Genomic DNA, 24427 nt, shown 5'->3' on the forward strand with positions numbered 1-24427 from the left:
TAAATGAGACACGCCACATTCGTGCAGCTCTAATACATAATTTAATACATCATGCAAATCCACACCGGCTTCTCTCTAATGTCCTTTACGCCAACATCACAAAAGCATTAAGTTAATCACCTGCTGTAGTGAATCAAGCCCAGTAAAACATAAATATTGACTTACTATATTTAGGATGCTGCTTCTCTGCGGTGCAGCCTGCGCCGAGCACCGCTGCTGCTTTGGCTGGGATCACTCTTTTTGACAGACATGAGCTCTGTCCAATAAGAGAGTTCAGCGCGGACTCTCTGCTCTCTCATTGGTTCTTCTTCCTTCACATGCCACTTTTTGGAGCCGTTGCAGCTGTGCCTTGCAGGTAGGCCATGCGATACAATAGTCTAATTACACCGGTTACTGCACGAGACATGTACTTTACATTGGGTTGGATCATTTTTACATTGTAAATCTTTCAACTTTATTTATACAATATCAAAATAAATAGACCGCGCTAAAGCTCTCGTTTCATGAGAGTTTTAGTAGAGTCGACAGACCTCTAGTGGTCAAGATAAGACAGTGCAGCAGATACAAGTATGTTCATCTTCATCATCACCACTAGAGGGCAGCATCGTATCAAGGTTAGGCAGGCAGTTATTTTACGTCTTTTACGCATTCTACGCATTCATCTATTAGAATGAATACTGCGTTTTGATTTGGTTGTGTCAAACATCTAATGTCGACACCGCGAGCATTAAAATACACAGAAACGTTGTTGCAATTCATATTTAACACAGTTTGGTTTACCACATTAAATAATTTAGTTAAGATCCATATAGACAAAAACTGTTACATTATTAAATATGACACACAACACATGTATTCTGTTATGCACATTAAAGTGTGCTTGATCTTCTTTCAACATTTTATTTTGACTGATTATTCGACAATTTAACATGGCTTCTATTTTACAAAATAAGATCAAATGCGGCATCAAACATGTCGTAGCTCGTGGCAGTAGTGATTCCATGAGACCAGTTTCGGGCAGACCTGAGGTATAAAGTGTTTTTGACGTGCGTCAAGAGCGTGCGTCAAGAGCTCTCCATGGTGCTGATCCGGATACACACGTAAAGAGCACAAATCAGAACTTTGAAGTTTATGCTTGACTCACCCCGAGCTCTGAAACAGCCCTGTGCTTAGGTAAACTGTGGCTGCTGGGTAGTCTCTTTGAATACTGGCGCTTCCCTCGCGGTGATGGTAAGATCTGCCTGTGACGTCGCAGGTCCCGACCGCGCTCGTGCAGTGGGTGCTGTTTAGTGCTCAGTTGCAGGAGCCCACCGATGCGGACACACCGTGCTCCTCACCGGGCCGGTCCTGTGCGCTGAACACCGGGTCTGGAGTGCCACATGCTGCGGTCTTGTGCCGTGTACAGCCGTGGATTAGCTTTATGCTAATAGACTGGAGAGAGGAGCCAGAGGAGGCTTCCCGAGTCTGAGCAGCCTCCTTCGCAGCCATGGCTGAAGGAGGAGAAGGAGAGGATGAGATCCAATTTCTCAGAACTGTAAGTACACCTGATGGCACTTAGCAGCTCTAACCGCACAGTGGCTTTTAAAACGCACCATGTGTGAGACATTATCGTTTCTTGTCTGTCATTGTCTTGACTGATGTTTTTTCATTCTGTATCCAGTGATAACCCCGTGCCTTCTTGTACGTTTAGAGGCAGCATTTTGCCCTATTGTTTTGCGCATCAGATAGCTGACAGCTATTGTCTTTTCTGCAGTCTCCTTCTCTCAAAGTTTAAATACTTTCATTGCAATGTCAAACTTAAAGCTACGTACACATTTATGGCCACAACATAGTTACAAGGCAGTTTTCATTCTGTAAGTTTGATGCAGAGAACATAGTTCAGAGTTTGTGTGGGATAATACTAATAACACTGTAATCATAGAGAACACTCATATAATATAAAGCGCAATTATAATAATTAAGAAAGAAACTGAAGGCTGTACATTTTGAAGTGTTTGTGAAAGGGAGATGAGTGTTTGAGCCCAGGAGCTCTGTTACTGACAGAGATGGATGGTGACACTTTCTGCTCAGTGATGGAGAAGCACTTGCACACAGTCATATTATACGTAGCTGCAACTGTATATTGGCAATAGATGAGGTTGGAGGTCTTCCAGAGAGACCCCCAGACAGTGGGAGTGTTTGGCTGCACACTGGGCTGCTCCTCATAGTTCCTCTTTATTGAGCTTATCATATGCACAGGCTGTAAGCCTTGCAAAGCATTATGTTTTCTATTGTAACATAATACATATTTTAGTCATTACCAACCTATAGAGAGAAGAATTGAAAATGTACATTTCTTGCATGTATTATTTAAAGCTGTTGGATCTAAATGGTCAAAATTTCAAGTTGGTAACAATGATCTTTGTGGATTTCAGACAGATAGAAGTGAACAAAAACTTTTAATAAAACCAAATGTCAAAGGAGAGCATCAAGCTGGAGAAAATAAAACACACCGCCGGAGATTGCATGCTGCGTTTGTGCTTCCAGAGGGCTTTGTGTATGCACAGCAATGGCAGTGATATTTAAAACATACTTTCACTTTTCCTTTTCAGTCAATTAGTCCCACTTGGAGAAAACCTTTTAGACACAGAGGTCACAGCATCACTATGACTTCTAATGTCAATTTTATTTAAAAATTAAAGTTGACATTTCCTCCCCACATTGCCCTTTTATTCTGGAACTCAAATGCCACCAAATCATGGTTCGAATTTGAGCGCAAAAGATGTGGATTTTTCTTTCCGCTTGCACATCTTTTTTTTTTTTTCTAAGATGACTGGGGAAGAGTCAGAAAGTGCTGTTGCTTTAAAAGGGGGATTTTGCCAGCTTGTTGCTGCCGTCCACACCGGAAGGCAGCTGTCATGAGTGCAAAAGAACTGTGTGTGTGTGTGTGTGTGTATATGTGTGTGTGTGTTTTCAATGCAAAGGCAGTTGTGGCCGTGTGGCGCAGTCAGCCTGCACCAGACATGCCATGGCTTAGAGCCTGGTGCAGATGCAGAGTTATTCATCAACAACCAGGCTGAGGCAGGTACTACAGAGTACAGAGGAGGACATGGATTACGTCTACAGAGGAGGACATGGACAATGTCTACAGAGGAGGACATGGACTACTACTACAGAGAAGGACATGGACTACTACTACAGATGAGGACATGGACTACTACTACAGAGGAGGACATGGACTACTACTACAGAGGAGGACATGGACTACTACTACAGAGGAGGACATGACTACTACTACAGAGGAGGACATGGACTACTACTACAGAGGAGGACATGGATTACTACTACAGATGAGGACATGGACTACTACTACAGAGGAGGACATGACTACTACTACAGAGGAGGACATGGACTACTACTACAGAGAAGGACATGGACTACTACTACAGATGAGGACATGGACTACTACTACAGAGGAGGACATGGACTACTACTACAGAGGAGGACATGGACTACTACTACAGAGAAGGACATGGACTACTACTACAGATGAGGACATGGACTACTACAGATGAGGACATGGACTACTACTACAGAGGAGGACATGGACTACTACTACAGAGGAGGACATGGACTACTACTACAGAGGAGGACATGGACTACTACTACAGAGGAGGACATGGACTACTACTACAGATGAGGACATAGACTACTACTACAGAGGAGGACATGACTACTACTACAGTGGAGGACATGGACTACTACTGCAGAGAAGGACATGGACTACTACTACAGATGAGGACATGGACTACTACTACAGAGGAGGACATGGACTACTACTACAGAGGAGGACATGGACTACTACTACAGATGAGGACATGGATTACGTCTACAGATGAGGACATGGACTACTACTACAGAGGAGGACATGGACTACTACTACAGATGAGGACATGACTACTACTACAGATGAGGACATGGATTACGTCTACAGATGAGGACATGGACTACTACTACAGAGGAGGACATGACTACTACTACAGTGGAGGACATGGACTACTACTACAGAGAAGGACATGGACTACTACTACAGAGGAGGACATGGACTATTACTACAGAGGAGGACATGGACTACTACTACAGAGGAGGACATGGACTACTACTACAGAGGAGGACATGGACTATTACTACAGAGGAGGACATGGACTACTACTACAGAGGAGGACATGGACTACCACTACAGAGGAGGACATGGACTACTACTACAGAGGAGGACATGGACTACGTCTACTGAGGAGGACATGGACTACTACTACAGAGGAGGACATGGACTACGTCTACAGAGGAGGACATGGACTACTACTACAGAGGAGGACATGGACTACGTCTACAGAGGAGGTCATGGACTACTACTACAGAGGAGGACATGGACTACGTCTACAGAGGAGGACATGGACTACTACTACAGATGAGGACATGGACTACTACTACAAAGAAGGACATGGACTACTACTACAGAGGAGGACATGGACTACTACCACAGAGGAGGACATGACTACTACTACAGAGGAGGACATGGACTACTGCTACAGACGAGGACATGGACTACTACTACAGAGGAGGACATGGACTACTTCTACAGAGGAGGACATGGACTACTACTACAGAGGAGGACATGGACTACTTCTACAGAGGAGGACATGGACTACTACTACAGATGAGGACATGGACTACTACTACAGAGGAGGACATTACTACTACAGAGGAGGACATGGACTACTACTACAGAGAAGGACATGGACTACTACTACTACAGATGAGGACATGGACTACTACTACAGAGGAGGACATGGACTACTACTACAGAGGAGGACATGGACTACTACTACAGAGGAGGACATGGACTACTACTACAGAGGAGGACATGGACTACTACTTCAGAGGAGGACATGACTACTACTTCAGAGGAGGACATGACTACTACTACAGAGGAGGACATGGACTACTACTTCAGAGGAGGACATGACTACTACTACAGAGGAGTACATGGACTACTACTACAGAGGAGGACATGACTACTACTACAGAGGAGGACATGTCAACTACTACAGAGGAGGACATGACTACTACTACAGATGAGGACATGGACTACTACTACAGAGGAGGACATGACTACTACTACATACAGAGGAGGACATGGACTACTACTACAGAGGAGGACATGGACTACTACTACAGAGGAGGACATGACTACTACTACAGAGGAGGACATGGACTACTAGTACAGATGAGGACATGGACTACTACTACAGAGGAGGACATGTCAACTACTACAGAGGAGGACATGACTACTACTACAGATGAGGACATGGACTACTACTACAGAGGAGGACATGACTACTACTACAGAGGAGGACATGACTAATACTACAGATGAGGACATGGACTACTACTACAGAGGAGGACATGACTACTACTACAGAGGAGGACATGACTACTACTACATACAGAGGAGGACATCGACTACTACTACAGAGGAGGACATGGACTACTACTACAGAGGAGGACATGACTACTACTACAGAGGAGGACATGACTACAACTACAGAGGAGGACATGGACTACTACTACAGAGGAGGACATGGACTACTACATACAGAGGAGGACATGGACTACTACTACAGAGGAGGACATGACTACTACTACAGAGGAGGACATGACTACTACTACAGAGGACATGACTACTACTACAGAGGAGGACATGACTACTACTACAGAGGAGGACATGGACTACTACTACAGAGGAGGACATGGACTACTACTACAGAGGAGGGCATGACTACTACTACAGAGGAGGACATGACTACTACTACAGAGGAGGACATGACTACTACTACAGATGAGGACATGGACTACTACTACAGAGGAGGACATGACTACTACTACAGAGGAGGGCATGGACTACTACTACAGAGGAGGACATGACTACTACTACAGAGGAGGACATGGACTACTACTACAGAGGAGGACATGGACTACTACTACATACAGAGGAGGACATGGACTACTACTACAGAGGAGGACATGACTACTACTACAGAGGAGGACATGACTACTACTACAGAGGACATGACTACTACTACAGAGGAGGACATGACTACTACTACAGAGGAGGACATGACTACTACTACAGAGGAGGGCATGACTACTACTACAGAGGAGGACATGACTACTACTACAGAGGAGGACATGACTACTACTACAGAGGAGGGCATGGACTACTACTACAGAGGAGGGCATGGACTACTACTACAGAGGAGGACATGACTACTACTACAGAGGAGGACATGACTACTACTACAGAGGAGGGCATGGACTACTACTACAGAGGAGGGCATGGACTACTACTACAGAGGAGGACATGACTACTACTACAGAGGAGGACATGACTACTACTCCAGAGGAGGACATGGACTACTACTACAGAGGAGGACATGACTACTACTACAGAGGAGGACATGACTACTACTACAGAGGAGGACATGGACTACTATTACAGAGGAGGACATGGACTACTACTACATACAGAGGAGGACATGGACTACTACTACAGAGGAGGACATGACTACTACTACAGAGGAGGACATGGACTACTACTACAGAGGAGGACATGACTACTACTACTACAGAGGAGGACATGACTACTACTACAGAGGAGGACATGGACTACTACTTCACAGGATGACATTTTTACCTCAATGTTTACCTCAAATCTGTGCTACAGTGACAGTAGGATCCCACTGCTTTGTGCTTTAAGGCTTGTGTCAGATGCAAATTGCCTTGTAGGATCCTTGTATCACTGGCCTCCAAACGAGAGGAGCTCACCAAAAGTTCACAAACTGCCTTTTCTCTAACAACACAAAGTAATTTCCCTGGAGTGGTCCCAGAATCACCCCTGTCAGACCGTTGCCTGTACAGTACAGCCTGTTCAGCGGGAGGAGAGCGGGCAGAGCGGGCAGAGTGGGCGGAGAGGGGCTGAGCGGGCAGAGTGGGCGGAGAGGGGCTGAGCGGGGCAGAGCGGGGCAGAGCGGGCAGAGCGGGCGGAGTGGGTGGAGAGGAGCTGAGCGGGCAGAGCGGGCGGAGTGGGTGGAGAGGAGCTGAGCGGGCAGAGCGGGCGGAGTGGGTGGAGAGGAGCTGAGCGGGCAGAGCGGGGCAGAGCGGGCAGAGCGGGCGGAGTGGGCGGAGAGGGGCTGAGCGGGCAGAGCGGGGCAGAGCGGGCAGAGTGGGCGGAGAGGGGCTGAGCGGGCAGAGTGGGCGGAGAGGGGCTGAGCGGGCAGAGCGGGCAGAGCGGGCAGAGTGGGCAGAGCGGGCAGAGTGGGCGGAGAGGGGCAGAGCGGGCAGAGAGCGGGCCGAGAGTGGGCAGAGAGGGGCAGAGCGGGCAGAGAGTGGGCAGAGAGGGGCAGAGTGGGCAGAGAGCGGGCAGAGCAGGCAGAGCGGGCAGAGTGGGGCAGAGCGGGCAGAGAGGGGCAGAGAGGGAGAGGTGGGAGAGCGGGCTGAGCGGGCAGAGCGTTCATATCTCAGTCATGGCTAATTTGATGCTACAGGGAGAGGAATTGGCTGATTGGCTCTTAAACCCGGGGCCACTGTTTTACTGCAGATGCTTGAGGGAGTTTATATTTTATACGGTCCACGTTTAAGATTGAACATTAACTTAATTATGAGTCAATTGAATGTATATTTCACTTCCAGCAGGTGGGCGAGCACAGGCCCTGACAGTCATTGCTGTATTTACTTATTGTTAAAAGAAAAACTAAAGATGGAACAATAATTTATGGGGGTCAATATTTCTTGTGGGTACTTTTTCTCTGCACAACTACGATACGATTTGAGTTGTTCTGTTGAATAAATAACTTAGATACAAACTACAAACTATTACTGTTTCATACATTAAGAATAGTTGTATAGAGATAATCCTGCTTTAGGGTTATTGTGACACACTCTACTGACTCAAAGCCATAAATTGGGTTCCATATTATCGTTTATTGCCTATATTTTCTTCAGCAATGTATCAATCGTCAAATGTAGCTACATGTTCAGACTGTTCATTATATATAAAGTAGGACATGGTGTTATTGACATATATATTATATATATAATATATATATTATGCTTGACCTGCCTATACTAAAATCGCACACATTCAAAACAACTATTTTGACATTATATTTCGATATATTTCTAGCCTATTGTGTCTTCTTACATTATACTATATTTTGATATCTGAACTCATTTTGCCTAATTTACAAAACCATGTGGGAATAAAGCCTTCTAATACAAACAAGACTGTGAGCCCAATGCTGCTGCTTCCAGTACTGCTGAGGTTAGTTTGATACCGGTGATATATTAGCAATTTGAGTAGGAGTAGTGACTTTGAAAAGGCCAGACTGGGGCTGTGACTAATGCGTTGTGGCTTGTTTGTATGAAGCCACTGCTGGTTTGCATCCAAGCGATGAGTGCAACACAAAAAGTGAAATTTCCACATGTGAATCACATCTCCCAAAGCTCCCATTTTGATTTAGAACAATGGCACAGTTTCCTTTGGCTCCTCACCACTCAGAGAGTTTCCTTGCGCTGCTGTGTGCCTTTCTTTGTTCATCTAGAATTAATTTTCTTTGCCCTGGATTTACTTTTCAATAAATCTTTATTTCTACTGTAAAAGCTTTATCTGTCTTTTGCTTTTGCCCTTCCCACAACAATCACATATAACATTGTTGCAACATTGTGAGTTCACCTGACTGACAGCTCAAGCTCAAGTGAATTTACTTGTTTTCTTCCCTGATCCATGTTAGTGAGTGGCAAATAATTTTAGTCACTTTTTGAGTTGTTGGTGGTATTAGTAGCAGGAAACATTACGCAATGGCTTTATTTCTCAATCTGCAACTCTGGAACATGTTGTAACATGCCGTTAAGTAATTTAGAACATTACTGTACTAGTTGTACTAGTTCTAGATCAATCTCAATTATAACAAAAAAAAAGGGAATATCTCATTTTGAACTGTTTATGTGTTTTATACTTACGTTCAAATGAGAATCCAGTTTTGATACTATGATCAGTAGTATTGATTTATAGTAACAAGACAGCGTGATAGAAAAATAAATCAGTTCTAAAGCATAACTCGTTGCTTTGGTCATTTTATACATAAAGAACTAATGATCCTCATTAAAATACTCTGTAATACTTTTAATGGGCAAATGTCTTTACAAATGTTTACTATGGGCAATATGCCGGCAATATTGCAGCATTGGTGTGTGATCCGAAAGCATTAGTAAGCATCATGATCATGTGTGATGTCATGTGTGATGTCATGTGTGATGTCATGTGTGATGTCATGTGTAGGAGAGAGGAAAGGAAAGAAGTCCATATGACACGTTAGACAACACTTTTCAGTAAATCAAAAGGAATATAAGGAAGATTTTCCCAAACATTCTGCCAATTAGACAATTTGCTGTCAAATTGGTGTCCTTTCCTAATTGGACATAGACAGAGGTAATTCCTGTAACCATATTGTAAATCATACATATAGTTATGATTTGACAAATAATTACACCTGAAAACATGTTTATTTTTGTTTGAACTGTCATGAGTTGTGTAAGTTAAATGTAAATTTTCTGCATTTTTGATGGAATGGGGCATTTTCACGACATAGATATTCTGTTCTAGAACTCAGTTCTACTTCCTGTAATTTTCAACTTTTATTTGTCAAATTTTCTTCACAAACTGCAACTTATACCACAGGGACTATCTCACCAAATAATATCGTAGTTATAAAAACATGAGAACAGGTCTTATGGACTTCAAAAGTAAGATATTGGGCTTTTCTTTTGGAAATATTGTTTTTGCAATTATTGAAAAGATATATTACATTATAATTATGCAATAACAATAATGTAATATTAAATGGAGACAAATTTAGTGTTGTCACAATACTTTGTATTTTTTGGCCCATAGACTTTCTTGGACTGAACTGTAAAGCATAAAATGTGCATGAGACCGAATAAGCGACATTCAGCAAATAGTTTGAGCCGAAATCAGACTCAAAATGCTGCACATGGAGGCTGGCATCAGTGCTAACCACTCTGCCACCTATCAGCAAATAATACTAGAATTTCAATTTCCAGTGATGATAAAAACATTTTCTTTTTTTGGCCCTAAGACTTTAATTGATAGGCCAGTCCAGTGTGAAATGGCAATGAGACTGGGGTATGACATGCAGATTTTCAACAAAATAGTTTTTTTCAATGGTATAGAACAGGTCCAATCCTCATTCTTCAGTATCGATACAAAACATTTTTTTCAGCTAGTCCTATATATATCCAATAATCTTTTATTTTTATTTTACAACCCTTGTGTACAGTATTTGTCTTTACTTTATACCCCTTTTCAATTTCTACTCAATGATTTAATCTATTTACAATACTTCTAAAAAAAATCCTGGATATTATGAGTTTAATGGGGCATTAATCTACAAACGACCCTCTCCAAAGATTAATGAGAATAAAGCGTATAAACTCTTGCTTTTATTATCTTTCATTTATAAAATAATCAGATAACTGCACAACCCCTGTTCCCATGCTCCACTGTTTCTCCTGCGTATCCCCTAAAGTATTTATACTAGCTCCGCCCCTTCCTGTGTCACTTGCCCCGTGCATAATTGGAGATTAGCGTGAAATGATTCTCACTGATGGGAATAGCACTCGGGCACATGATGGTTCCAGGCGACGCTGAGGAAGGCCTCGCTCTAATGTTGTTATGATGAGCGCTGATGTCGTTTCATGCTTGGTTTAAGAAAGTAATAGCACCGTTTCATTAGTAAACAAGAGGCGTCCGGAGCAGAATGTGACAGATTGGAAATGTGCTGTGATTTCTTTAAAGTTATATATCTGGTATATATACCAGATGTTTTGAGCAGATGTGGTGGAGATCGTGGTAGGTTTACTTCTGTCATGCACGTATAAGTGACTTCATTTCACTCCGGAGAGACACAGACAAACACAGAAAGGACCGTTGAGCAAGCTTTATTACGTGGGTTATTTGGCGCAGCAGAAGACATTGCGATTATGGGTGCTCCATAATCTAATTGTATTAGATGTCTCCTCCGGCGCCTGGAGACTTGTGGTGGTAGATATGAAGAAGAGGGTAGAGATGATGATGGGATGTGAGGGATGCAGAGGAGGAGAAGGGGAGGTGGTGGGTCACAGTATGGTCTGAAGCGGCCGAGACAACTGCATGAGGGTTTAAATGGGGTAGACTGGGTGCTGATTTGGTGCAGAGGAGGTGCGCCGTGCCATGGGAGTAACTCAGGTGCGTTGATGGAGGCTGGAGAGCAGGTGAGCCCTGGTGTAGCAGTGGACGTAGATGGGGTGGAGTTAGGTCTTCCAGGCTGAATTTACGCAGGCTTCATTCGATAAGTCCAAAATCCACACATGCTGATCAAATATTCTTTTATGATCAATAGCTTTTCAGCAATGCTATGCTTTCTACTTTACTGCTACTTTTGGCTATCACTAAGTTCTAATGGAGCGTTCCAGGCGTCTGGTAACAGAGGTTCCCACCTCCGACTTTAAAAACTGCCTGTCCAACAATTAAATCTTACTTGTGAACAGCCGCTGGTCGAGATACTCTCACTTTATACAGCTCAATTGTGACATAATTACAACAATGATAAAAACTACAATTAATTATTGTGAGTGCAACCACCACAAATGTAACAATGTAAACGTAAGTTACAAGTTTATCTAACATTTAAACTGTTCAGAAGTTTAACATGTTTGATTCATTCCTTTATCTTACAAGCCACATTAGGTTAAGGAACCTTTTTCACACAATGTAAAAACAAGTAAGTTCTGGCAAAAACATGCGACGAAGGCAATTATTCGTATAAAGATGTACAAAGTTTTAATTATAATGAAAAAATAAAAATAAAGACAGCAGTGGCAATCTGTGGTACAAAGAGATATAAAATTAAGCACCCCGGTTGAACCACACCACATTATCAAAGGTGGGTGGGGGGAACTTACGCCCGAGCCACACCCCTCATGTTCCTGGGTGGACTCATGGATGTATTATGGGGTGGACTACACCTTTACTTATTGGCTCTCCATCAAGCGGGAAACATCGGGCTCAAACACGTCAATATTTTGCGCATGTTCACATTGTTTTTGAGAAACACAGTCAATTGCCGTCTCACTTCCGGTTATTCAAACTGCCTGATTCTTCTCCCCCACAAACCCTCGCTTTCCGATTGATTTGAGTCAGTTTTCTTTCTCTTCTTTTTATTAGTCCTCTCTTTAACATCTGCTGCATTTCACTGTCAGATTCGGCTGCATAGTTCTCACCAGACTTCAGGTCTTCCCCAAACTGAACGGTGCTGCAGCATGCTCACCTTTAGAGAGTTGGCAATCAGCGCACTGCGGTAGGAAAATTCAATACTGCCTGATAAACACTAGAAACCACTTGGTTACATTTACATGATACAAATGAGTTAGTTCAGTCAGATCGCGCTGAGGTCGGAACTCATAAGGTACATTATACTGTATTTGTTATATTATTGGCCTTTAAACATGCACCTGAGCACCTTTGCGTTGGAATCTCATCATCACCATTATTGTTAGCATGACATCTACCGAAGAGGAAAAAAAGCTAGCTTGCCCCTGACATGCTAACACAAGAATGTGTTTTTAATTAAGGAGATTTGAGGAAGAAATGTTCGGAAAGAGTCTGGTGATGATTTTTGGACTTAAAACAGCACAGGAGAGCTCCTGGTCTCCACCGTTGGGAAATTGTGTTTTTGTGATGCTCAGAGCAAAATACACTTGGAAACAGGATTAATGGATTAATACTATATGTTTTTTTTATTGAGGAAACAATATAATGTTTGAAACTCAATTTTACACTAAATGTGCTCTTTATATATTTTAAGTAAGTGAGTGATTTCCATTGATGACCGTAAGCTTAGGATTCAATAGAAAAGCTTCCCTCTGCATTTCTCAAATGCCTAAACATATTCCCCAGTTCACCTTTTTATCCACCGCAGTATTGATTTCTCCGTTTCTCCTTTCAATTTACAATTCCAATTTCAAAAGTGGACTGGGAGAAATGTAAGTTGCTGCATAGGTGTTGTGCAGATGTGAGACGGATAAGATTCAGGCTGATGTGGAGGGAGGAGAAGCACAGACAGCCCAGTGCAGAGACACAATAATGAGCTATCGATCGTGCCACCAAATGAAGAAATTTCCCCAGTAATGTCGCTGGCATGCAGTAAGCAGGCCTGATTGATCTGCTGTTTTAGACACTATGAATGTTTAAACAGTTTGCTCAGTGCCTGCCCCTGACCCACTAGATTTCTCTGAACTAAGACCTCACACATGTATTGCTTCATAAACACCAACAGCCTATGGTTGTATCAGCATTTACACTACACATGCGTCAATGCTGTGACGGAAACAATATCATTTGGCCCTTGGATCCTCCTGTTGGCGTATAACAGATAATTAAATGTCTGTGCTGTGATTCTTTTGATCAGAGACCTCTCTTATGCCTGCACGGGGAACATCCCGAGGTGCCCAGATTGCTCCGGGCTTTGTTTCAGAACTGTAACGGTGTGAACCATGCAAAATGTGACCAACTGCCCCTTTTTCCTGTGGACTTTTGCCACAGACCTGATGGTAAGAATATAAATGTTTCTATTGAAGTAGGTCCATCTGTTTGACTTCTAATCTATAACATAAACGTGGATCCCTTTGTTGGGACCAGTTCAGTGTAGCGCCAGAGAGACGTGTGGACGAATCAGTTCTGCACGAGAGTCACCGACGAATCCACACGAGGGAGAGATGAATCAGATTGAACAGAATTAAAAATTAACTTTTGAGAAAAAACAACTCTGTTCTATTGTTTTACTTTATTTCTTGATCATCGTTAGAAGAGAAATTCCACAACAATTCTAAAATACTTTATTAATAATCTTTCGTCTAACTGGTTTCAATGTTTGGACAGAATTAAGTTGTATGACTGTGCCACTATTCTAATACCGATCTAATTAAATGTCTCTTACTTACTTACTTACTTACTTACTTACTAGATTTCTGAATTGTGTGCTTCAACTTGAATTTACACTGCCTGTCTGGGGAAAAAGTCACTACTTGGATTACACTAAGCAAATACAGTAGGTATGAGCTTCAGGTTCAGCTGAAACACAGTATTTAAACTTAAAGGTGTAATGGACGATTTTTCGCCGATTTGAGAACTCAGGCGAAAGTGTGCATGTGCACTCCACCCGTGCGGACGCACAAAAAAGCAAAGTGCGTTTGTTTATTAGCGCGACGGATCGCATCGCATCTCTCGTCTCCGTAGATTTCCGTCTCTTCTGAGTCAGCTCGAACTGTCTTTCTCTGTCTCAATTTTGTCTTGTACACTGAGGGAACTATATTATGATAGATCCATGCGCTTAGACACAGGGAATCGTGCTGCTCTCCTGGGGATGAGCCAGAACGTGGCTGCAGGTGAGCGGTAGGTGCGTTTTACGATTGATACGTGGCAGGACTATTCGGCAGTCCACGCCACGAGGAAATAAGACTCAGATTTGGGCCAAAAAAGTCGTCCATTCAACCTTTAACTGATGCAGTGAGTGGCTTCTCATTTATGAAACAACCATGTAGAAAGAAAAATCCTGTGGTCATGGAAAACATGTCAGTATGTTTGAGAGGGGTCAAATAATGATTAATAAATCATTCATGAATTAATTAATTAGAAGCATGTACTACAGATCTGAACCCCAGTGAGAGTGTTAGGGATGAGCTGGAGAAGGCTTTGTGCAGTGGTCACTCTCTCTCATCAAGACAAGATCAACTAGTGAAAAATAATGCAACACTGGATGGAAATACCTCTTTTAATATTGCAGAAGCTTATTGAAGCTATGCCACAGCGAATGGCAGTGTATTTTGGTTCAAGTTCAAGTTAGAGCATTATATTGAGTATTATATTAGGTTTAGATGATCAGAAATATGTTAATGTGTTTTGTTTTGTTGAGTAAATGAGGCCTTGAATGGGAACTGGCCCACTTTTTGCTTCTCGACCCGTCCAATGTCCCAACAAGTATTTCTAAAAAGAATGATTATATGCCCCAGTTTCAAACAACTTCTCTCCCACGTCCCCATTTTAACAGTTACATTTCCCACAACTGCAATTAAAGCTTGGCTACCCAACTTTTTTCCCTTATAACTTGTATGAACCATGTGAATTACTCTAACACTTGGACACTGTGGGATGAGAGCTTATTGGCCCTCCTAAGGCCCATAGTCACAGGGATAGGCTCCTAATGGGAACAAGCGGTACAAAATGAATGAATGAAATGTATTGCCATGTATATACTTTATATACTTTTGTTTACTAAGTAGTTTTCACAGTTTTAGCTCACATCCTGCCACATAGACATGTTTGCAACTCTTTGCCCACAAGCGCAAATAATATTATCCAACATAGCCTCCAAACACACCCACTCTAGCTTAGTTTCTCTCCCCTCTACCTTTTAACTTGTGTTATTTCTGCCTGTGGAAAAGGTTAATTGTTATTCACATCACTGCAGAAACATCCACTGCATCCCGACTGTAGCTTCCCCACATTCACTTGTTTTTATGGACCAAACTGCCTTTACAGACCTCATGAATGGACTGTAAAGGCATTCATGAGGCCTTTACATGTTCTCTTTTGTGTCTCCTGATAACCACATGGGACCAACTACAATACAGGCCAATTATACTCCAGGTAGTAGCAGCACATGCACAGACAGGACAGTAAACAGAGGCCTTGTTGTTCATGCTGCGCGTTTCACATGGAGGATTTTTCTGTTTTTTTATTGCGGTTTTATTGAACCACCACGTTTGGTTAGTTTGTTGCTTTGTGGAATAAAAATAAAATGAGAATTTCTTCAAGCCTTTAGCAAAAAAATGTACTTATAGGAATAAGAGTGAAGCAGTTTTGCCATGTTTTATCAATTTATTTATTTGTATTAACTTCTAAATAATGTAACTTACCTGGAGTACCTTAAATACAATAAATGTGTATGAATATGTACCCAGAACTGTATCATTTCTGGGTAGAAAATCATAGAATATCTCCAGAAGTAATATTTTATTTCATTTAAATATATTGTAAAATATTATAATTCATATAATGCAATGATTTATTTCATACATTTAAAAGACATCTTGAATGTGATTGAGTTGGAAAGGATTTTTGTTTGATTGTTTGTGTATGGATTAGGACTAATGTTTCCTGCTCTGTGCTCCATTGAAATGCACCAATAACATCAAAAGAACACATAGAAACCAGTTAATTCAGTCCTTTTCGCTATCTAACACGGTCATCGCTGAAATTCATCTGCGCTTGGCTTGCCGTTTCTTCTTGGCAGTTCATATTGGCTGCCATGTGTTTCCGCACGGGCCTTTTTCCAAAGATTTGTGTCATCAAATTTGATCAAACAAAAAAATGAAAACACATTTTCCTTAATGCTGAACCTGATCCTCTCTGATGTTGTCCTTCAAAAGTTTGAAAACTCTTCTCTGGGGATAGTTTTGTCAGATAACCGGGGGGAATATACATTATTGTGTGGGGAGTTGTTGTTGCTGTCACATTCCCTCAGATTTAGTTCCACTTTCTCATTCATTTGAAGCTCCCAATGTGACAGCTTTCTCCTTCAATTATACCTGTGTTTACCCAGCACAGAATCCACCTCTGCACATTTCATTTAGCCATCCAATAAGCCGTACGGTTACATCAATGATTTGCATTTGGGCCTTAAGTGTTCCCCTCAACAGCCCCTGGTTACCACAGAAACAATGACATATCTGGCGTTTTTGTTGTGGTAAGTGTAATTATGCCCAATGTTCCGTTTCTCCTCTGTGTCTCTAATTAAGCCTTTTAGAGACATCTTAACTGCTGCATTCTGCTGCAGGGGAGACACACAGACGTTTAGCTTTCAGGCCGTCCCAGAAATAAATGTGATATTCGCTATGTCTGCTAATGATTAGATCTTCTGTGTCATCAAGTCATTAACTCCAGTTGCCGTAACATTTAGAAGGCCACTAATGTGTTTGGGTGTTCAAATATAACATTACCCTTTCACATATTTCATGATTACTTCCTGTTAGAAATGATTTGCCCTAAGCGATACCCTGTGTATGGATATGTTTGCTTTATGTGTGTTATATAATACGCAGGTCGACACAGAGCCAAAACGTGATCTCTGTGTCTGTTACACTGGATTCAGTAGTAGTAGTAGTAGTAGTACTCATGTGTCCTCCTGCTGTTCATTGTATTGAATTAGGGAATCCAATTTTCGAATGCCTATAAAAATATAGAATCTTAACACTTTCACACTCTTATCCTGAACGCTTTAACTCATGACGTGCACATGTGTAAGGTTAGGTTGAACTTAAAGACAAGGCAGTCTCTTTTGAGTTGTTTTTCATTTGCAGCAAAGTAACAATGATGGAAAGAAGTACAATGCGAACGGTCTCGGTCTCTGTCACCATCATCCACCATTGATTTAGATCCTGAGCTTTTATGCTGAGGGACAGAACAGCAGACTAAAGAGGGAGACTCAGGGATCAAATGGCAAAAGGAAAAGTATTGGAGTACTGAACACATTTAAAGGTTCACAGAGACACTTCTTTTGCCTGGAAAGTTCCACAAAATGAATTAGCTTTGTTATTTGTTGCTAAACCAATGGATATTTTAAGAAGCGTTCAATAAAACATATTCTGACACTACATTGTGATTCCAGTAGTGACAAAGCGTTTTTTATCTAGTTGTTCCACGGCTCTTTTGTTGTAGCTAATGTGTATTGTTAGAAACATTTGGCACACTTTTGGACGTTCTGACCAAAGCTCTATTAAACGCCTCTATTTCCATGGAGACAAGCCAGTAACACATCAGATCTGTGGGGTGGTGATGCCATTAACAGTAAGAGAATGCATGTTTTAAAGGTATTTTAGCAATAAAATCCATATAATTAAATACAAGAAGATACATGTCAAGTTAACAGGTAAGGAAAGTTACAAAGGTAATTTTCTTTCCTATTAATAAAAGGGAAATGTTACCTAACTGAGTCTTAATTAGTAATATTTGTCCTTATTTCAATTCTAGTAAAATGCTTCATACCAAAAGAGATCAAGTATAAATCTCTGGCTTACGTCTGGTTGATCTTTTCTGAGCCAGTGTGCAGCGTAGGCTTTGTCTCTCTTCCCTGAGGAGGGTGGACATGGTGAAATGCACTGGAACATTTCTTATTCTTTTCCCATGCAGGCTCAGAAACCCTGCAGCGCTGCCTCCAACTTGGAACATTTGAGGTGCTGAAACTTCAAAAGTACCTCAGCTTGTAATAGCCTCAGCTTTTTTCCAGAGAGTACCTAGTGCCAAATGCCCTTCAAGACACTGCCTTACCCTTCGTGGGCAACATCGTTCTGCCTGTTGCTAAATTAGGGACTTGAGTTTGCTGTGATGTGTTCCCCTGGGAGGCACCCGCACGCTCGTCACCTGGATGTTTCTGTGATGTCCCGGCCTCACAGCTGTGGTGCTCCCCCTGTTCGTGCAGATGGGGGAGAGGTCTCACTGCGGTCAGCTCTTAGAGGACGCTGGTGTATTTATAACTCACAAAAAGCTTTCTGTTTACGCGTTTGGAGGAAAGAGAAATAAACTGGTCCTAGAATGTCTTAGATTTTTCTGGTGTCACAATGTTTGGAGTTGTATAGAGATAGTACTGACTTCTTGTATGTGAAAATGTTAATAAATGCCTCAATGATACATAGTAATGAAGGAGTAGTTTTTAATATTCAGTCAGTTGTAACTCTGATATAAATGTAATATTTTAATTGTTTAAAAAAGTAAGGTAAAATGAGCAGCAATAGATTCAATGTGTATATTATTGTGTAGTACGTGCTGTCCCCCCTGTCTGGAAATACCCCCCCCCCTTTTTTGTATATGTCAAAGCGTCTTTGGGTCATTGAAAAGCGCTATATAAATAAAATAATTATTATTATTAATGTTGATCAGCCAACATGAATTTTTTATATTTTTTTTATTTATTGGATAGGGACAAGTATGTATATTAGACATGTAAAACGCTGCAACATTTATAGCCATGGCTCATTTGCAATGTCCATCATTAGAAGGGCCTTTACAGACAAAGGTTTACATATATACATAGTTACATTTAAATGTATACAAAGTCATCAAGTATACAAAGTCGTCACAAATAGTCTTTTAGTGAGCACATGTCCTTCTCTTTCAAACTGGCTTTTAAAAGTCCAGGTCCAGAGTTCCAGAGTTTTGCTCACTGGGCAGAGAAAGACAAATGTTTTTCTCTGTGGCACTTTCTTATTCCCATTGTCAGCTCCTCGTGTGATGGAGCCCGCTGCCCTGACCGGGACAATGAACTCCCCGAGGACACGTGAAGCTGAGCAAACAATACATTTTAGATTAAGAAACTTTATACAATTTTCGAAGCTAAGACAGTTCATTCTCTGCATTACCTGGGAATTGTGTGTTCTAACAGTGTTTTTGTCTAATATTTGTACAGCACTGTTGTGAATCATTCTGTTGTTTAATTATAGAAGCTGTTTAGTTATAGAGTTGCCTGTGACTAACAAGTGATACAAGAGCTAATCTTTTTAACATGACTTTCAAATAGAAGTCCTCAATCAGACGTAGATATTTGACCTCTTTCACTTCTTTAATGTCTTGACCAGCAATTGTCAGATGCTGATCCTCAGCAGGACGTGCCCAAGAAGAGAAACAAACTGACACTGTTTAACCGACATCTCTGTCCTTTGTATTTCTGTTTTCAAATACATATACATTATAAGTACATGCACATTAAAGCTACAATCCTCAGAGGATTAACCAGATTGTTGGTTCAAATGCCACTCTCTTCAGTTTGTAATGTTGCAGTGGTGGTCAGAGGCTGTGGGTACAGACTGTGAGCCATTATATGCACCATCGTGTGAAGATACAATTATAAACTGTCCTTTTGGATGGTCTACCAGTGTATTCTTCAGAGTACCAGTTTAGCAGTTACAGTAACAGGCAGTTATCTTTACCCTGCTTAAAACTGGGGTACGCAAAGTGAGTAATTTAGATTTTATTTCCCCTGTATTCTCTCTCAAATGAAGCTGTAACACACTCTAGTATCTTTATAGACGCGCTAATGTAAAGAGCAGAAACTTCTAGCAAAAGAAAACTGCATCGCACACTCAGATGGCCGATGTCCAGGACTTTATCTCATGTTATTTTAGATTATGTTTTGGCAAGTAGCCATCAACATATCATTTATTTCTTCCTTTCTCTGGACCGCAGTATACAAATGGTTGTTTTTGTTCACGTTTGTATACTGTGCTCCAAAGAAAGGAAGAAATGAAGCCGATTTCATTTCTTCAGCAGTAGCTCAGTGGTAAGAGTGCTCAGTGGTAGAGTGCTCAGTGGTAAGTGCTCAGTGGTAGAGTGCTCAGTGGTAGAGTGCTCAGTGGTAGAGTGCTCAGTGGTAAAGTGCTCAGTGGTAAGTGCTCAGTGGTAGAGTGCTCAGTGGTAGAGTGCTCAGTGGTAGAGTGCTCAGTGGTAAAGTGCTCAGTGGTAAGTGCTCAGTGGTAGAGTGCTCAGTGGTAAGTGCTCAGTGGTAGAGTGCTCAGTGGTAGAGTGCTCAGTGGTAGAGTGCTCAGTGATAGAGTGCTCAGTGGTAGAGTGCTCAGTGGTAAGTGCTCAGTGGTAGAGTGCTCAGTGGTAGAGTGCTCAGTGGTAGAGTGCTCAGTGGTAAAGTGCTCAGTGGTAAAGTGCTCAGTGGTAGAGTGCTCAGTGGTAAAGTGCTCAATGGTAAGAGTGCTCAGTGGTAGAGTGCTCAGTGGTAAAGTGCTCAGTGGTAGAGTGCTCAGTGGTAGAGTGCTCAGTGGTAAAGTGCTCAGTGGTAAAGTGCTCAATGGTAAGAGTGCTCAGTGGTAGAATGCTCAGTGCTAGAGTGCTCAGTGGTAGAGTGCTCAGTGGTAGAGTGCTCAATGGTAAAGTGCTCAGTGGTAGAATGCTCAGTGCTAGAGTGCTCAGTGGTAGAGTGCTCAGTGGTAGAGTGCTCAGGGGTAGAGTGCTCAGTGGTAAAGTGCTCAGTGGTAGAGTGCTTAGTGGTAAAGTGCTCAGTGGTAGAATGCTCAGTGCTAGAGTGCTCAGTGGTAGAGTGCTCAGTGGTAGAGTGCTCAGGGGTAGAGTGCTCAGTGGTAAAGTGCTCAGTGGTAGAGTGCTTAGTGGTAAAGTGCTCAGTGGTAGAATGCTCAGTGGTAAAGTGCTCAGTGGTAGAGTGCTCAGTGGTAGAGTGCTCAGGGGTAGAGTGCTCAGTGGTAAAGTGCTCAGTGGTAGAGTGCTTAGTGGTAAAGTGCTCAGTGGTAGAATGCTCAGTGGTAAAGTGCTCAGTGGTAAGAGTGCTCAGTGGTAGAGTGCTCAGTGGTAAAGTGCTCAGTGGTAGAGTGCTCAGTGGTAAGTGCTCAGTGGTAAGTGCTCAGTGGTAAGAGTGCTCAGTGGTAGAGTGCTCAGTGGTAAGTGCTCAGGGGTAGAGTGCTCAGTGGTAGAGTGCTCAGTGGTAGAGTGCTCAGTGGTAGAGTCCTCAGTGGTAGAGTGCTCAGTAGTAGAGTGCTCAGTTGTAGAGTGCTCAGTGGTAGAGTGCTCAGTGGTAGAGTGCTCAGTGGTAAAGTGCTCAGTGGTAGAGTGCTCAGGTAGAGTGGTCAGATCCACTGGCCCGCAGGTTGGCGGTGCGATTGCAGCTGCCTCATGTGAATACTGCTGTTGTGCCCTTGGGCAAAGCACCCAACCTGACTTGCCCCTGGTATCTGCGAAAACTAGTGTGTGAGTGAATGGGTGACTGGTTCCTTGATGTAAAGCGCTGTGAGTGCCTTGACGGTAGAAAAGCGCAATATAAATCTTACCATTTACTTGTCAAAACGTTATCTGGAGTTTTAAAAGTATCTCATCTATCATGAACCCGGAAGTAAGAACCGTAAGCAGCTGCAGGATTGACTGGGTTTTGGCGGTGCGCCCTAAAGATGTATATGCCAGACAAATGAATGCATGTGAATAATAACAATGTGCCAAAGGGTTTGTGAAAGCTACGAACAAGTTATCCATACATCCATCCATTTTCTACCGCTTGTTCCCTTTCGGGGTCGCGGGTGACTGGAGCCTATCCCAGTGACTTTGGGCCGTAGGCGGGGTACACCCTGGACAGTGGCCAACTCGTCGCAGGGCCGACAGACATAGACATAGACACAGACACACAGATAACCATTCACGTTCACTTCACTGCATGTCTTTGGACGGTGGGAGGAAGCCGGAGAACCCGGAGAGAACCCACGGTAACACGGGGAGGACATGCAGACTCCACCCAGAGAGATCATGATGTGATGTTGGTCTGGTCCGGGAATCGAACCCATGATCTCCTCCTAACCGCCTTTGCCACCGTACAAACAAGTTAGATAGATTTAAATACTTACTTCCTCCTATTTGTGGTTTGAAAATTCAGCAGCTTTAAAGCCCAAATCTTAGGATGATAAATATTTTATAGAATTGATATAATTACATTGTTGTTATAACATATGTTTCATTGTACAAATATGTTGATCACACAACAGATCATGAAAGAACCACTTTTCTGGTTTGTAATGGAGTTTAGTCTTGAACAGTGCTACTAAAGCACCTGCAGTCCCCCATCCTTCTCCTCCAGCTGCTGCTCCTGACATGAACCGTGATTTCAATTCACTCGGGTTTCTCTATATAAATAAATAAAACCGTATTAGAGCTGCAAGAAACCGTTTCAACCTTTGGTAAAAAATGCACTTGTTAGTTCGGTTTCTCATGGTTTCTTCTAAAAAAAAACCTCACAATTGTTTTTTTCTGTCTTCTACCACAGCCGCAGTCTAAATTAGAGAAACCAGGAGCTGCTTTCTTCCTTTGCTCCACCCACCCTGAGCAGCCTCTATGGTATGCTACATCTTATAGCGTAGTCAGGGGAAGAATCTTACCGAAGCAATTAAAAAAGTTCCACTAGCGCGTCCTCCTGCACTATCCTGGCCTTTCAATAGCCCTGGACAGTGGAAACCCAAAGTTGCTGACGTAGCATTAAAGCCCCCAATGGGAGGTTACAGGCAACGCCGCGAGATGTATTGCATCCTCTTCCAGGCGTAATACCTTTGAACCTGGCAACCGCTTTGATCTGCACTTGCGTCTCCCTGAATAACCAAAAACGAACCAATCAGAATGTGTTTCCTGCTGTGTACTCTGAGTGGTTCTAATGTGGCGGTTTTTCAGGCTAATTTATCTGTCTGTCCACTGGTGAAGACGGATCGCCCCGGTGCATATGGCAACCACTGCTCACAGACGTATGAAGAGATCGGATGGTGATTGGGTAATTAGACGTAAGGCGTTTTGGTGTTGGGGAGCAAATGATTCTCAGCAAGACAGAAAAGTAGGTTGATGAAGGCGGGGAGGGTTGTTGTCGGGAGGTTTTCAAAGTCTATTTGCTTTTCAGGTTTATTAAAGGAGCAGAGAGAGGGGGGGGGGGGGGGGGGGGGGCTTTAATGGCTCCGACTCAGACACTGACCTGGTATGCCCTGCTGTTATAAGGATTTCATTTGTCCCTACTTCAAATGGATGAAACAACTTGCTCACATTGGCTGTTTGATAAAAATTGAGAAGCGCAACCATTCTGTGTAACAGTTTTCTTTGTCCTGCTGCACACGAAAGATCTGCTTGATTGAAATTGGGTCATTCGTTATTACAGTTACAGTGTGATGATTTTTTTAGGTCAGAAATCTTCTGGGGTAAATAATGACTTGATTAATGAGAGCCAGTGTCTGTTTAAAAGGTTATTTTTTAGACCAGAGTTTGCTTGTTTATCTGTTTTGACCACAATCTTCTTCAGAGCTACATTTGTCCGGTTTATAGTCCCGTTTAGCTCCATCCCCATCCATAATGTGGACTGGGATGGATGGGATGGATCATCATTGGGACAGAGGACAATAAACATCGTCACTGGATTTAGGAGGCAATTGAAGTACGGAAACGTGCCCACGGGATTAAAAACCTGGGACGAGGTGCCTTTTTAATATTCCACACTGGAGACACTGTCCTGAAGAATTCCTGACCACAGATGGCGCTGTCGTCCTGCCTCTTCCGGGACGAAGACGGCGCCAAACCTGTGTCAATCAGCTGACGAGACACGTAAAAGAAACATCACGAGACACTGAAGAAAATTGGGAGAGAGCTGTTAAAAGTGCTTAATCTCAGGCGTTTTCTTTGTGCAATATTGACTTGCATTTGTGGCATGAGTCTCAATGCAATTGCACTTGACTGAGTATTGATAAA

At 42.5% G+C, this 24427-nt stretch overlaps 1 protein-coding gene across 1 annotated transcript in view; it reads left to right on the forward strand.

Moving 5' to 3' along the window:
• Positions 1 to 1279: 1279 nt before the first annotated feature.
• Positions 1280 to 24427, forward strand: part of LOC140371097 (ryanodine receptor 3-like) — a 113545-nt gene continuing 90397 nt past the window's right edge. Inside the window, exon 1 of the mRNA XM_072458399.1 lies at positions 1280 to 1534. Coding sequence (XP_072314500.1) covers positions 1487 to 1534 — 48 coding nt within the window. The 5' untranslated portion in view covers positions 1280 to 1486. The remainder of the gene's footprint in view (positions 1535 to 24427) is intronic.

This window comes from Eucyclogobius newberryi, unplaced genomic scaffold, assembly GCF_026437365.1.
Source record: "Eucyclogobius newberryi isolate DKJ021-1_F unplaced genomic scaffold, fEucNew1.0.hap1 SCAF_21, whole genome shotgun sequence".
In the NCBI taxonomy this organism is placed as follows: Eukaryota; Metazoa; Chordata; class Actinopteri; order Gobiiformes; family Gobiidae; genus Eucyclogobius; species Eucyclogobius newberryi.